General features: G+C 31.5%; 1 protein-coding gene and 1 long non-coding RNA gene across 2 annotated transcripts; both read right to left on the bottom strand.

Annotated features, from left to right (window-relative positions):
• Positions 1–7,282: 7,282 nt before the first annotated feature.
• Positions 7,283–8,092, bottom strand: LOC120146308 (pathogenesis-related protein R major form-like). Its single transcript, XM_039159908.1, has one exon. The coding sequence runs from the start codon at positions 8,052–8,054 to the stop codon at positions 7,386–7,388; it is 669 nt and encodes a 222-aa protein (XP_039015839.1). The 5' UTR covers positions 8,055–8,092; the 3' UTR covers positions 7,283–7,385.
• A 5,153-nt stretch (positions 8,093–13,245) lies between these two features.
• On the bottom strand, positions 13,246–14,183 carry LOC120146336. The gene is made up of 3 exons (XR_005518210.1): positions 14,026–14,183; positions 13,911–13,951; positions 13,246–13,407 (listed from the first exon to the last, which is right to left on the bottom strand). It is a non-coding gene; the product is annotated as an uncharacterized LOC120146336 (long non-coding RNA).
• Between the last annotated feature and the right edge of the window lie 1,980 nt (positions 14,184–16,163).

The following is a 16,163-nucleotide window of genomic DNA, read 5'->3' on the forward strand; positions in this document are numbered from 1 at the left end:
CTTTTAAGCATATAGTATTTTTCTTCTGATTCAACCCAAATCAAGGATCACCCTCCACACTGGGGGGAAAAGGTGAAGAACATTTGTTCGCATGAGTAAAGATCATCAATTCAGATTTCACTACAGAGACAATTCATGATAAAATAAAGTGAGAAAAACAAGATACCACGAGGAGGACCAAACATGAAGTATTCGAAGATCAAATCGAGTTGACAACACAAAGAGAAATAAGAAATAGATATAGCAAAAAAATTGAAAGAAAAAGATAGAAAAGAAAGAAAGAAAAAATAGAAAATGAGAAAAAGGTGAAAAAGTAAAAAAGAAGAAGAAGAAAGAAAACCGATCAAACACCTCAAGACGAGTGATTCAAGCATTTCAATTTTATTCACCCAAATATCATGAAACATCAAAGGGAAATAAAAAGAAGAAGAATAAAAGACGTACGAGCGTATTCAAATCAGGCAGAGCAAGGTTGAACACAACAAACCGAAATGATCCTTGGTTTAATCACCCTTAAACACTTGTTTGGGCCTATTTATCCTTTTCTTTCATAACCATGAGCCCTGGCCTACATTACGTACCTGAAAAGTCCCTTCTAATCATACATGGATTTCTAAGTGGAGAGACTATCTTCAGATTTCATTATGCCCCTCAGGGTTAATTTTATTTGTAAATAATTCTTTTAAAATATTTAATGTATGATAGGGGAAAACAATAAAAGGAGGGTTCAAGACGTAAAATTTTAGATGATGTCTTAAAACCAAAGGAAAATTCGAGTTGAAAACCTGAAAAGGCAACTCGAACATGAAGATTATCAACCACTGCACAGAAGGGTGATCTTATACATCTATTGATAAAGCATTGCACAGTCCAAAGGCGCTCACGAGGGCTGAGAGCCAGTGAACATTTCCAGAAAAGAAGTATAATGGTTGCCTCATCAGATCAATAAAACACCAGAATGAAGGAGGGAATAAGCCAACCTGAAACACATTACCTTCCCAAGTCAGCCTAATCCTTTTAGCAGCGTTAATCTTTACACTTTTCAAATGTATATAATTTTCAAAGGATTAAAAGAAAATTTAACTCATTTGATATTTAGGAAACTCTTGTTTTACAATTTGTTTTAATTGAGTCTGAAGAAAATGACAACATTTTTGAAATTTAGTCATAAATTTTTCACATTTCCAAAATAAAAGAAAAGATAAAAACATTTTCAAACAGGACAGTTTCAAATGTGAAAGGTCCTTGAAGCTAGTGAGGCTCATTATACCTCTATTGGAGAAAAGGAATAAGCGATGCCAGAACATGAAGCATTCCACAATCTTGAAGTAGATGGTCCAAAAGAACAGAATGAATGAAGAATAGAACTTGTAACATTTACTTGTGACGTTGTCAATAACCTAACAAGAAGAAGATGACCTCATTATTCAGAAGAGGAATATATTACAGTTTGTATAAAATGAAATACATTTTGTTAGAAGAATTGATCACTTCTTAAGTGTTTATGACGATATAAAGAGATTCCCTCAAACTACTTGACAACACTACTGTGTAGTGACACCAGAATGAGAACATTCAAGTTAGGATATGTTGGGCACGAAGAAATCCATGAGTACTCACTTTGGGATATAACCAGAAACCCAGATCTTGTTGGGATGATAAGATTCAGACCAAGAAGATATTGAGAATGAGTCTCACAACTTAAAGTGTCAGGGGCAGACCGTGAATTTTAGCATAGGACCTTATAAAGAAAACTAACCGAGCATCAATCGACGACAGAGTCCTGAAAGAACAACTTGAAAAGCGTAATTGACATAGAAAAAGGGGCATCAAGATCATATTATTGACCACATCAAGAATTCGAGAGAGAAAACACTTCATCCGAAATGAAGACAGAAAACAAAGACCACAAGAGGATTGGGTAGATCTTCAGAAGTTGCAAGCTGCTACACTGATATCTCTGTAAACCCTAGAGAAGAACGATCAAGAGGAAGAAGGCTTGGTTCCTCACTTTGGAGTCAAATGAAAACTGAATTATCATTTACACATGCATGAGAACATCATTTGCAAAAAAAATGCATTGCACTGCATTTACATTTACATTTCACATATAAACATTTGGTTTTTAAAGATCTTCCAAAGGAAAAAAGTTTCATGGTATTAATATCACAACAAGTGGAAGCTATAATTCAAACCTCAAATACATGGAATTATGTCTAAGGAAACAGAACCTGAAGAACAGAGTGGGCCCAATCCACAGAGGAAACATTACTTTGAAGTGGGGCATGTTTCCCAATCATTAAATCGTTTTATAAGTGAAAAAATGAGAAAGGTTTCTCATTCAAATTTGAAAATTAAATTTTTTGAAAATTAAGAAATATTTCTTACCTAGTAAAATATTTCCAAAAGATGACAAGTCATTCAGGTCGTCAGTAAGTCTTTCGAGCATGATGCTTAAAGCATTCGGGTCATCTGTAAGCCTTTCGAGCAAGATGATAAGTCCTTCGGGCCATCCATAAGACCTTCGGGCAGGATGTTTTCACATGTCTATTAAAAATAAGAGGTTTCTCATTCAAATTTGAAAATTGAAATTTTTGAAAAGTAAGAAAGGTTTCTTACCTAGTAAAATATTTCCAAAATTAAATCCTTCGGGTCATCAGTAAATCTTTCGAGCATGATGATTAAATCCTTCGGGTCATCTATAAGTATTTCGAGCAAGATAATAAGCCCTTCGGGCATATATATGAGAAATGTTTATCATTTAAATCTGAAATTGAAATTTTTGAAAAGTATGAAAGGTTTCTTACCCAGTAAACTATTTCCAAAATTTATAAGTTATTCGGGAAATCAGTAAGTCTTTCGAGCATGATACTTAAATCCTTCGAGTCATCAATAAGCCTTTCGAGCAAGATGATAAGTCCTTCAGGCCATCCATAAGTCCTTCGGGCAGGATGTATTTCAAATGTTTATTAAAATATGAGAAAGGATTCTCATTTAAATCTGAGATTTAAAATTTTTGAAAAGTAAGAAAAGTTTCTTGTCTAGTAAACTATTTCCAAAATTTATAAGTCCTTCGGGCCATCAGTAAGTCTTCCGAGCATGATGATTAAGTCTTCCGGACCATCTTAAGCCTTCATCAAAGAGTAGTGAAGCAAATTAATATTAAGCCTTCACCGAAGAGTAGTGAAGCAAATCAATCTTAAGCCTTCATCGAAGAGTAGTGAATCAAATCCATCAGTAAGCCTTTTGAGCATGACGATTAAGTCGTCCGAGCCATCTTAAGCCTTCACTGAAAAGTAGTGAAGCAAATCCATCAGTAAGTCTTCTGAGCATGACGATTAAGTCCTCCGGGCCATCTTAAGCCTTCACTGAAGAGTAGTGAAACAAATCAATCTTAAGCCTTTACCGAAGAGTAGTGAATCAAATCAATTTTAAGCCTTCACCGAAGAGTAGTGAAGCAAATCAATCTTAAGCCTTCATCAAAAAGTACTGAAGCAAATCAATCTTAAACCTCCACCGAAGAGTGGTGAAGCAAATCGATATCGAGTCTGACTTCCCCAACAGAAAGGGTGGAGCGGATCCCATATCAAAATTTTAAAGCAAGGAGATGGAACTGGATGAAAACGCGTTGTCTTTTTTATCTTTACCCTATTCTTGTTAACACAAGAATGAATAAAGAGGGACAGCTGTAGACACCCATTTTTTCCGGGATATAATAATACTTATTATTATTATATTATTAATATTGTTTATTTTTATTTGTTACAGACCCATACTCGTGCCAGTTCCAGCTCCTACATAAGGCCAGCACACCTGAGCCACCGAATGTCGTCAAGGCTTACGTCAAACAACACCTGCAAATAACACCAATTCATCAGACAAAATCCACCGAAAGTTCAAGAAAAATACCTAATCCATTACCTACCCTCACTATTCCTACCTAATGAAGCAACTAATGAAAAAAAAAGAAAAAGACAAAAGGGCATTCAATAATAAAATTCATAGGCTTATATATGTAACCGGGGGAAGGATCGACAGAGGGGAGAAATACATCGAAAAATTCTATGTAATCAGGGTATTTCTAAAACCCAGCAAAATAGATCTGGTCTCGATATTTTTAGATAATCGAATATTCTTTATCTTTCTAAAGGCTAGATAATTTTAACTTAATCAATCTGGGTGTTTTTGAATATGGTGAAATTCGTATGTTGTTATTTTGTTGGGGATCATAAATCAAATTAAATTTGAATTTGTAAATTTCATTGCAAAGACATTAATTAATCGACTAGGTACCGATTTAGGGCGCTGTTGGGGTGCTAATCATTCCCTACGCGTAACCGACTCCCGAACTCATTTTCTGGTAAAGCGGACCTCCAGTTGTTGTTTTAATTAAAGTTAATCTTTATTTAAAATGACAAAACGTTTTTGGGTGCCCAATCACACCCTAATCAAAGATTGGTGGCGACTCCTCGAACCGTATGTTTTTTTTATACTAATGGAATTTCCAAATTTTTGAAACAAGAGGTTTTTAAAATCACATTCACTTTTATTTAAAATATGTTCTGAAGAAAATAATTAAAATTGGTGTAGTTTTTAAAATCTCATCCGTGAAAAAAATCATTTCGACAAAATTAATTGTCCCTTTAATATTATAAATTAATAGTTTTATAACATTACAAATATAACTAGGACAACTTAGTAAAATATGATTCTATTGTTTGTTTCTTCTTAAAATTTAAATCTAGTTATATTTTATCTCTAACTTTCCTTAATGCATCCAAAAGTTTCGGTCTTGCGTTCTCATACTACAACAAAAAATTATGAAGAGTTGTTGCCGCTATGAGAGCTTCTTTCCACATAATTGGTTGAAAATACATTGTATCATCTTCAATTTTGGTTTCAAAGACACTTGATGAATTCATGTCATGAAGAATAAGGGTAAATTACACCGTTCCTCACTGAATTATACTCCCTCTCTTATTTTCCTCACCCAATTTTCAATTTTTTCTAATTTGCTCGTTGAACTTTACAAATTGAATCACTTCGCTCACTCTGCCATTAACTATTTAACGGTGTTATGACATGACACTAGAAATGCTACCGGCAACCACACCATTTTCACTTCATCCACCGTCCAACATCGTTGATGGTGGTTGTTCGATCCAAATTTCATGGGTCGGTTCATCTCGACCCCCTGAGTCTGAATCTGGTGGTTATTTCATCAAAAAAATATCCCAAAACCCTATGAATCTGGATTGAAACGTCTCTGTTTCCTCACTTTCAATCTCAAAATCGTGGACTTTGGAGCAAGTTCCGACAAAATGGAGGTCGAATTCGGACTCACAGTGTCGAGGTGAAGCGACCCATGAAATTTGAGACTGAACGACCACCATTTGTGGTGGTCGACGGTGGCCGACAGTGGCATCCCTAGTCCTTTTGTTAATGTCGTTAGAGAGATAACAAAGGGAGTGAGCAAAATGATTCAATTTGTAAAGTTCAGTGAGCAAATTAGAAAAAGTGAAAGTTGGGTGAGGAAAACAGGAGAGAGAGTATAGTTTAGTGATGAACGATGTAATTTACCCTGAAGAATAATATAGGTTCGTTGAATCAAAAAAAATATCTTTAAATTAATAAATTAATATTTTATCAATTAATTAATAACTTTTTAAATTAATAAAATTATGTAACTATGATATTATTTAATTCATAGAGGTTTTAATGTATTTAGTTAGGGGCGAGCGAAAAGTCAGGAATGGTGTATGATTATATATACTAAGACTTGTTGGGATTTCTTAATTGTATGATTATAGAAAGTGGGTTGTAAATGAGACAAGATATATCACAAGATACTTGAGTTTGATTCAATTAAAGTTTGATCAATACTTGAATTGAATGAACTCAACTTGAGATTGAACTCAATTCGAGTTATTATGATTTGAAATGAACTACTTGATACCCGACTCAAAAAGATAGCGAACAATTCGAGAAAATAATATATAATTGTTAAAAATATTAGGGTAAATTACACCATTCCTCACTGAACTTTACTCTCTCTCATATTTCACTCATTGTACTTTCAATTTTTTCAATTTACTCACTGAACTTTTGAATTACTCTTATTTTGGTCACTATAAATATAAAAATAATTAATAATAATTACTAATAACATAATATTTATTATTATTAAATTTAGAAATATTTAAAATAATCATTGCCCTTTTTCGTCTTTGCCGACCATCGTCGACCTTCGAAAGTGGCAATCGTTTGATCCCAAATTGTATTGAGAGACTTGTTTTGACATGTTGAGTCTGGATTTGGTGGTTGTTTCACTAGAAAATGTCCCAAAACCCAAGAATCTCTATTGAATCATTTCAATTTCCTCACTTTTGATCTCTCATTCACAGACTTCGGAGCATGTTCCAAAAAAATAGAGGTTGGACTCAGACTCAGAGGGTTGAGGTGAAGCGACCGATGAAATCTAGGACCGAACGACCACCATCTACGACTGTGGATGTTTTGATTTCCTCACTTTTGATCGGATTCAGAGCATGTTCCGATAAAATAGAGGTCAGATTCAGACTCAGGGGGTCGAGACGAAGCGAAACCTATGAAATATGATATTGAACGATAATCATCTACAACCGTCGATGGTGGAGTCCAACGACGACGAACAGTGGACGACTATCATATGCATTTAATTTTATATTTTAAATTATTTTTATATTAAATAAAAAAAATATCACATCATACCAAAATAATAATAAAATAATTTGTAATGACCAAAAGATGAGCAATTCTAAAGTTCAGTGAGTAAATTGAAAAAAGTGAAAGTACACCGAGTGAAATAAGAGAGCAAAATTCAGTAACGAATGGTGTAATTTACGAATAATATTAACATTTATATATTGTTGTTTTTTTTTAACAAAAATGCAATATAAGATTTTCATGTACTTAAGGTTCAAGATAGAGCTGGAATCGAGTTTGAGCTTGAGTTTCAGTCGATTTAAGTATGAGAATGTTTCAAGTTTAAGTTTTTTAAAGCTCGAGTCGTGCTTTAATTTTTGATTTCGAGTTCGAGTCAAGCTTTACAATTTTAAGCTCACATCTTTTTGAGTCGAATCAAATTTAATTTTAAACTTTTTAAGTCGAGTCAGGTTAATCAATACTCAAGTCCTACTAGATTCGTTTACAACCCTAATTGAAAATATGTGAATTAGTAAATTTTCATTTATGATAGAAGACAATCTAGTACAAATCAGAACAGTACTTGCACATCAAGAAATGTGCTCAGATAGCATTCGCAATGATATGGTATGCCTTTATTCTATTTATTGATAATACCCTATTTTTATTCGTAGACAGCTTAAAACTATCCCAAATACTGTTTACGATGGGCAGAATATAACCTTGTAGTTAGTCCCTGTGGGGCAAGTAAACAGGCTCGTTGGGTCATCCTTTGGGTAGCTGTAAGCATCTGGGCACCTGTCCTTGAAAAACCTTGACAATGGTGTAGGTCCACAGTTCCCAGAATTGCAGCAGTGTTCTTCAGTCTTCAACTGCGGGCAAGGCCCGTTGCAACCTCCGAGAACCTTCAGCTCATTCGGGCACTGCCCGACAATGTCCGCCGAGCACTTGATGACCCTAGAGCATCCCGGAGAGTTCGAGCTAAACTCCATCGGAACGTTAAAGCCATCGATGTTGGAGATATCAATGAAGTCCTGGTTAGCATATTGGCCCAAGGCATATTCAGCAAGCGTGTTGGGGGCTTGGCCGTAGCCGTTGCATTCGAGGACGCCGCCGCAGTCGCCGGTTTCGCACTTGCCTTTCCCGGAAGCATCGAATTGGCAATTGGTTCGAGCCCAAATGCGGGCTTGTGTGGTTCCAGGGTCTGCACTGATTTGCCATGTTTCACCACTGTTCAGTTTTCTGCCACCACCCGGCTTGGCAGCAGCCCAGACGGTGTAAGTGCATCTGTTTGTGATGTCGAATGTGGCTGCATGGGCTAAGCCGAAGAGGGTCAAGAAGAGGAAAGAGATGGTCGGGAAGGTTCTCATTATGATGAAGCAAGAATTGGGTTGGCAATATATCTTGTTTTAATGGATTTAGAGGTGCTTTGGAGTGGAAAGGGTGGAAGTTTATATAGAGGGGTGGAGACATGAGGATGTAATTGCGTAATAAAATTTTGTTATAAATTGTGGGGATGATGATGTAAGGATTTGGCTTGACCCAAGTTAATCTGTATGATGACTTTGAAAAGTATTCATCTTAGGGGATCATTAAAAAAAAGGGTAAATGGTACAAATGGTTCTCCGACTATAGGGTGATGTTTTCTTGAGTCCCTCAACTATTAAAAATTACAAATGGTCTTTTGACTATAGGGTGTTGCTTTTTTGAGTCCCCCAATTATTAAAGGTTATAAAATGGTCACCCGACTATTTAGTATATTCCAAAATCGTCCTTTTTTTGTTAAAAAATAAAGTGCACTCTGAGCTGAATGTTAATCTGATTACTGAGATATGATAAAATTTAATCTCATAATCTAAAAAAAAAACTATCATATATGAGTCAACCGGATAACATTCAGTTGTGGAGTATATATATTATCAATAGTTAAGAAAAATAATAAACATATACTACCTTGTAATCATTTCACACTATTAAAAAACATCACTAAAATTAAATTTTGAGGGTGTTCGGATAAAATATTTTGAGGATAAGATTCCCTTCTATTAAAATATTTAACTTTTTTACATAAATTTATTATTATTATTATTTTATTAAAAATAAATCAATTATTATATTTTTAATGATAAATGAATTGATAAGAAATAAAAATAGATTAATAAAATATAAAGAAAATATGTAAATATAACTATTGTCAATAATGATTTTTTGTTATTTTTAACTAAAAACTAAAGGAGAAAATAAAAAAAAAATAATTTAAAAATTAATTAATTAAATTTTCATTACTTTGAAATTGAAAAGAAAGTAAAGACTAAAAAAATGGAAAATAATATAACTAAATAGAAGAATAAATAATTGGTAAAATATATATTTAGTTAAAACTCATTAAGCAAATAAATGGGATTTTAAATTCAAAGATTAAATGTTTCGTGGATAGTAGGGTGGGATGGAGACAGAAACCCTTCTTAGATGGTAGGACAAACATGAATATAATCTTATATTTATTTCTTTTACTCGTTTTGTATTATTATTTGTATTTAAATCTTATGTAAAAATATTATTTCTGGTTTTTTTTAATCGTATTGAAGTTATATTTTAATTTACGGATTAAATGATTGTGACTATTTATTATCTTTTAAAATAATGACAATTGAAATAATCTCATATATATAGTGTGTGAGTTTAGAGGGAAAATATTTCAATAAAATAATTTAATTTGTATTTATTTAATTGGTACTTACAAAAATATTATATCGACTCGTGGGAATAAATATAAGAACGAAATATACATGATAGAGAAATAGTTAAGATTCAATATAATATATAAATGGAAAATGTATAATTTTAAATTTATCAAATATTAATATAAACAAAAAAATTATAAAATCATTATTATATAATCATCTAACAAATTAAAAGATAATTATTAATATTACATTTTAAGTAGTTTTTATTTAATTTACACCATCTAAACCTGTATTATAAAATTAAAAAAAATTAATCTATAGTAAATACAATGTAATATCTGTTCAAAATAATTTTCAACCGTTTGATATTAAACATTTATACGCTTGACATTCTTGGTGCTCGAACTCGTAATCTCAAGAAATAATAATATTCATTTACCACCGAGATTACTTGATTCATACTAAAAATCAAATTCTTAAATACTAGCTAAATGATTTTATATTGAATTATAATTGGTATATACATATATTTTACTCTATTTGTATGTTTGCCGTGTTGGAATCAAACCCAATGGGTGTGTCGGTTACTCTATTTGTATGTTTGCCGTGTTGGAATCAAACCCAATGGGTGTGTCGGCAAAGATGTTTTGGTAACAATAATATTTAAAAAATTGATGTGTTTGTAAACTAACCACAATTAATATATGGTGAGTAAATTTATTTGTGTTGTAATGATATTTTATGTATAATTAAAATTATGGCAAACTACACATTTAGCCATTCATTTATTTTTGAAGTTTAGTTTTGTCACTCAACTATTTTCTTTCAAAATTATACATAATGTTATATTTTGGTCACCGTCGTTAAAAAAACATGATTGTTGATAAGATAATTTTTTTAATATTTTTCAATGATAATGTGATATAACATTATGATGACATGTTAATTCACTGTTAGTTTCTTTCAAAATCATACCTAATGTTCTAAATATTCTCAATTATTTAACAATAAAAGCTTAAACACTTTGCAGTCTCTGGTGCTCGAACCTGGACATCTAGGATAACAACTATCTCCTTATGTGATAAGATAATTTTTTTAATATTTTTCAATGATAATGTGATATAACATTATGATGACATGTTAATTCACTGTTAGTTTCTTTCAAAATCATACCTAATGTTCTAAATATTCTCAATTATTTAACAATAAAAGCTTAAACACCTTTGCAGTCTCTGGTGCTCGAACCTGGACATCTAGGATAACAACTATCTCCTTAACAACATAGGTGGTTTGGTTCGAACAAAGTAAATTAAATAGTAAATTTGTGTTTGTTTCGAATATTTCGTACAATCACTTTAAAAATATTGAAGAATTTTTTATTCAAATTATAATTTATAATTCATTTTTTATTTTAAACAGTGATATTTAATAAAAGAAAATTTGAAAATTCTAGATTGTGTTGAGTTCCAAGTTTAAAGTCGTAGAATAATCTTGCTACACAATATAATGCGATGTGGAAATTAGAGAAAGGGTCGTTTGTATGTCCTAGAATTAATGAACAGATGGATGAAAAGTCTTTTCTGAATGACAAAATAAATCATCCTTTTTCTAGTTATTTTCAAGGATAAATTATATGTTTAATACCTCAACTATTACTTTTGTTCTATTTTGGTCACCTATCTATTTTTCTTTCAAAAATATATTTAACATTATATTTTGTTTTATTTTGATCGCTCATTGTTAAAAAATTAATAGAACTACTAATGTGATATTTATAACTTTTTAATGATGACACGTCATTACTTATGGTGACATGTCAGCGTCAATGTTAATGTTTTAATGGCGAGTGACCGAAATGGAACTAAAACTAAACATTAAGTATAATTTTAAAAAAAAAACTTAAGGGCTAGTTTTGCCCTGTAATAGACCCAATTTATCATTTTCACTCCTATGATATTTTTACATCAATTTAACCCTCGAAGTTGTTTAGAGGCATCATCCTAGCCCTCGAAGTCCATTTTGACTAACATAATCATTAGTCTTATGCGCCTGTGGACACCAACAATTTCCACTTCAACCAATATTATTGATGTGGCTTGATGATAACATGACATTTATTAAAGAAGATAAATAATAAAAATATTTAAAATATTAACTAAACACAACAATTAGAAAAAATCCCCAAAATTGTAACCTAATCTCTTAATCTTGTTGAAATAAATAATAAAATTTTGAGAAATTTTTTTAACCATTATGTTTAGTAAATATTTTAACATAATCCCTTAACCCACGGACACAGAAGACTAACGGTTTTGTTAGTCAAAAAGGCTAACGGACTTCAATGGTTAGGATGATGCCCCTAAACAACTTTGAATGCTAAATTGATACGAAAATATCATAGAGAAAAAAATGATAAATTAGGTGTACTAAAGGGACAAAAGTAACCCTTAAGCCTTAAAAAATAATAAAGGATCAAAATAGTATAAAAAGTAATAGTTAGAGTATTAAATATGGAGTTTACCCTTTGTTTTATTAAAGAAAACAGAGGTGAAACACGACATCTTGTTAGGCATTCTGATAGAGTTATTACAATTTTTAGACCTTGAAAAGTAGTTTTCTGCATTTGTATTTTATGAGTCGGTCCTTTCTATCTCTATCCCGTTAATTGCGGTCTCAATAAGTATTTTAGTCAGCACTGCAATGTAATTTCACCACCCAACTTCCGGAATTCAACCACATGTCATTATGGTTGCTTTCTATAGATGCCAAACTCAATGCCACTTATTTATTTTTCTTCATTTTGTGTTTTAAATTCGGTCAATATAACTGGATAAAACAATAGGGTAAGGTAAAGCACACAAATGGTCTCCCGATCATAGGGCACTGTTTTGTTGATTTTTTGTCTATTAAAAGTTACAAAATGATCATTCAAATATATGATGTTGCTTTAGTGAGTCCCTCAACTATTAAAAGTTATGAAATGGTCACTCGTTTCAAACTCGTCCTTTTTTCAGTAGAAAATTGAGAGTCGTTTGAGTTTGATGTTAACATGTTGTCTGAGATATGATAGTCGTTTGTCAGATTTTAGCATATCTAAATCAGCAGATTAACGTCCAGATGGGACTGCCATCAATTCTTTAAAGGAAAAGGACGAGTTTGGAACATATGAATAGTCGGGTGACAATTTTGTAAATTTTGATAGTTGAGGACTCAATAAAGCAACGTCCTATGGAGGACCATTTTGTAACTTTTAATAGTTTGGGAACTCAACAAAATAACACCCTACAGTCGGGAGCATTTGTGTATTTTACCCATTTAATTTAATAAAAATTAATATTATGTAATTAAATTATTTCGAATCTATATGAATCTCATTAATACGTCTGTAATAAATTAAGTTTTTTTAATCGATGTAAATTTGTTATTTGTGGAAAATTGGTTGAGATGATAGCATCTTCTTCGGCCTCAGAAATAATGGAAATGGATGATAACATCTCACGTTATAGTATTAAAATCTGATTTTAAGTTAATTTTAACTTTAAAATATTTTAATTCATTTCAAACTTGATTCAAAAATTTAATTGAAAATTAATCCGATACGATTTAATATACTTTTTAAAAAAGAATTCGCATAATTAATTTGCCAAAATAAATAATAATAATAAAATATTAATTTATTCAATTTAATAACATAAAAGTAAAGTAGTTTTTAATTTAATAATATAATTCCAATAACTTGTATGTTAATTTTTTACATATATTTTTATCAAAACCTAACTAATAATATATAAATACATAAATAGACTATTTTGTAATTATTTCAAGGTGACAAGGAGGGACATTCTCAATAAAATCGAACATGATTTGGCTGAGCAAGAGAAAAAAATTGATTCAACTTGAAACTTGAATTTTATTAAAAAAAAACTTGATCAATCTGTAGATGCTCGATTTTGTCCGGGGCTAGGCTTTAAGAAGAACCTAAACCAGCTGGATGCCCAATCCAATGATCTAGTAGAGCAAGCCACATGATGTTTCCCTTTAAAATAGAAATGGTTATGGGAAGTTAAGAAAACTGTAAAGGGATAAGGAGGGTCGGTTTTAAAAATAACCACTGGAAACTAAGGGGATATATCAGCAACCCATGACCATTATCAACGGTGGGGGGTGATAGGAAGAAAATATCAAGCATCAGAGAAAAAAAACGAAGAGGAATCATCACAGATTATCAATCATCACAAAAAATTACACAAAGGGGGGCAGTTTTTTTTAAAAAAAATTGGTTTTTAGAAAACCACTGTAAACGAAAAGAAAAGGGGGCCTGTTGGTTCTTTTTACAGGGAAGAAAAAACATTGTACAGGGGGGATTTTTCAAAGGAAACAGTGGAACTCCATTTTTCATTGAATCAAAGCAACGCATAGTATCAAAAGGGTATTTATTTTCAATTTCAGTTCTCAATTGCTTTAAATATTTTCTTGTATGTTCATATGCTTTGATCCAAAACCAATTCAAAATCATAAGGAGTTAGTTTAAACGCTTACCTTAGTTGTCTCGTTGTACCTCTTGGTCGTTCAAGTCTACACTGTCAAAATAAAAGGGTGTGTAGTTGAAATAAGTTCATTGTAAAATAAGAAGAAGAGGGTCTTGATAGTTCACCTTACAATATGTCGGGGTTTGGAGTCGAACTTATTGGCTTTAGAAGTTGGGGGTCGATTTGGTGAGTCTTAGTCTCGTATTTGTGGTCTAGAGAGAAAACTAAGGAATTTGAGTTGGTTTAGGACTTTATCGGTGAAGGAATGGCGGTCGTCGGGTGTGTAAATTATCTGGCCGAGAGGGGACGAGATGGAAAGTGGAAAGAGAAGAACGGAGAGGAAGATGGGAGCTAAGTACTGTGCACATGTTCCACGCGTGAGGCTTAATTTATTTATGTTTAATTTAGTTTAGGTTTAATTTGTTTAGGAATTATATTAAATAGTTTGGGTTCTGCGTGAGTTAGTGTAGCTGGTAGGTTAGTTTTCATTTTAAGTTTCATGTTAATTTTTTTGGTAAATTAGTATTTAGTCCTCATAGGTTTAGCTTTTATTTATACTTTAGTCACCTTTAGTTCTGCTTTCAATTCTGTCATTTGTAATTGTCCTGATTCGTTGTTTTCCAACTTTTGTTTTAGTTGTATTTTTAGGTTATTTATGTTAGATCCTCTATTTTATGTGTGTTTTTTTTAGTCCCTGGTTTATTTTTATTTGTATGTTGAATTTTACATTTATTTAATTTAGTCATTTTAATATGTATATATATTTTAAATTTAGTTTAGCATGTCATGTCTTTATTTTATTGAATCACATTTGGTACATTATAGGTTAATATACAAGATTTATAATTTTAATTTAGAAACATATGTGCATAATTTTTTGCATGTCACGTTGTATGATATTTTTAATTTTGTTTAGTTAATTTTGGCACGACATCCTTTTTTGCACAATTTGCATGGTAACCTCATTTGCATAACTCGACCTATTACATAATCGGACTAAGGGTAATATCCTTTTAATTTAAAATTGTCTTGAGTGGCCTGTCTTAACTAATTAGATGGCCGTTGTGACCATTTTAAGTTAAAAGTGTATCCCGAAAGTGAAACCAAAAAAATTGATTAGTCACCTAAAATTTGGGAACAAAAGAAAAGGAAATGTTCGTTTATTTAAATTTATCGAGAAAAGGTTGTTATAGTTTTTAAGATATGGTCTCGATATTTGTAAATAATCGAACATTATTATCTTTCAAAACTTGGTAATTTTAATTTAATTTATTTGAGTGCTTTTGAATGTTTTTTTTAAATTTTACATCTTTGTTTTATGGGATCAAAGTCACATTAAATTCGAATTTAAAGTTCATTGCAAAGACGTTAATTAATTAGGTACCGATTTTAGGGCGTTGTGGGGGTGTTAATCATTTCCTACACGTAACCGACTCTCGAACTCAGATTTTGGTAACGCAGACCTCAATTTATTGTTTTAATTAAAATTAATTTTTATTTAAAATGACAAAGCATTTTGTGTGCTCAATCACACCCTAATCAAGATTGGTGGCGACTCTTCAAACCTTATTTTTCGAGCGTAAGGAAATCAAAATTTTCGAAATGAGAGGTCTTTTAAATCGTATTTACTTTTTAAATTAAAAAGAGATAATTTAGAATTAATGTGGTTTTCACTTTCTCACCTTTTGAGAAAAAAATCATTTCGACACAATCTGACTAGATTAAGTCGAAACTCATCGAGTATAATATCTTTTATAACATGGTAAACCCAACCTAAAATATTTGATGGGTCCGTAAGTGTTACATACGAATCGTTAGAGTGACCCATAAGTCAAAACTTCAATTTCTTTATTCAGTTAAACAAGTTAGTAAACCAAAATAAATTTTAAAAACATAAATATTGTAACCTCTAGACCCGAACTAGAAATTACAATCGAATCATAAAGATCACATTGGTCTGAAGTGACCCTATAAAAACACATATTCAAAAAATCATTTTTGAAACTCTTATCAGATAAAGTAACATATATAAACTTATAGCAAAGTTAAAAGAAGGTTGAAAATCATTATTTAATATAAAATTGAGACCAAACGTCTTATTTGTCAAACTAGCCATATATTTGGATAATCTAAAAGGGAAAAACAAAAAGGTGTGAGCTATAGAGTTTAGTATGTCCTCTAAGTGTAATCAAGTATCAACATAAAACATAAATGTTTCAATCAACATGACATAACATACACATAATAGTCAAGTAAACTAATA

The sequence above is a fragment of the Hibiscus syriacus genome, unplaced genomic scaffold (genome assembly GCF_006381635.1).
Source record: "Hibiscus syriacus cultivar Baekdansim isolate YM2019G1 unplaced genomic scaffold, ASM638163v2 tig00110911_pilon, whole genome shotgun sequence".
NCBI lineage: Eukaryota > Viridiplantae > Streptophyta > Magnoliopsida > Malvales > Malvaceae > Hibiscus > Hibiscus syriacus.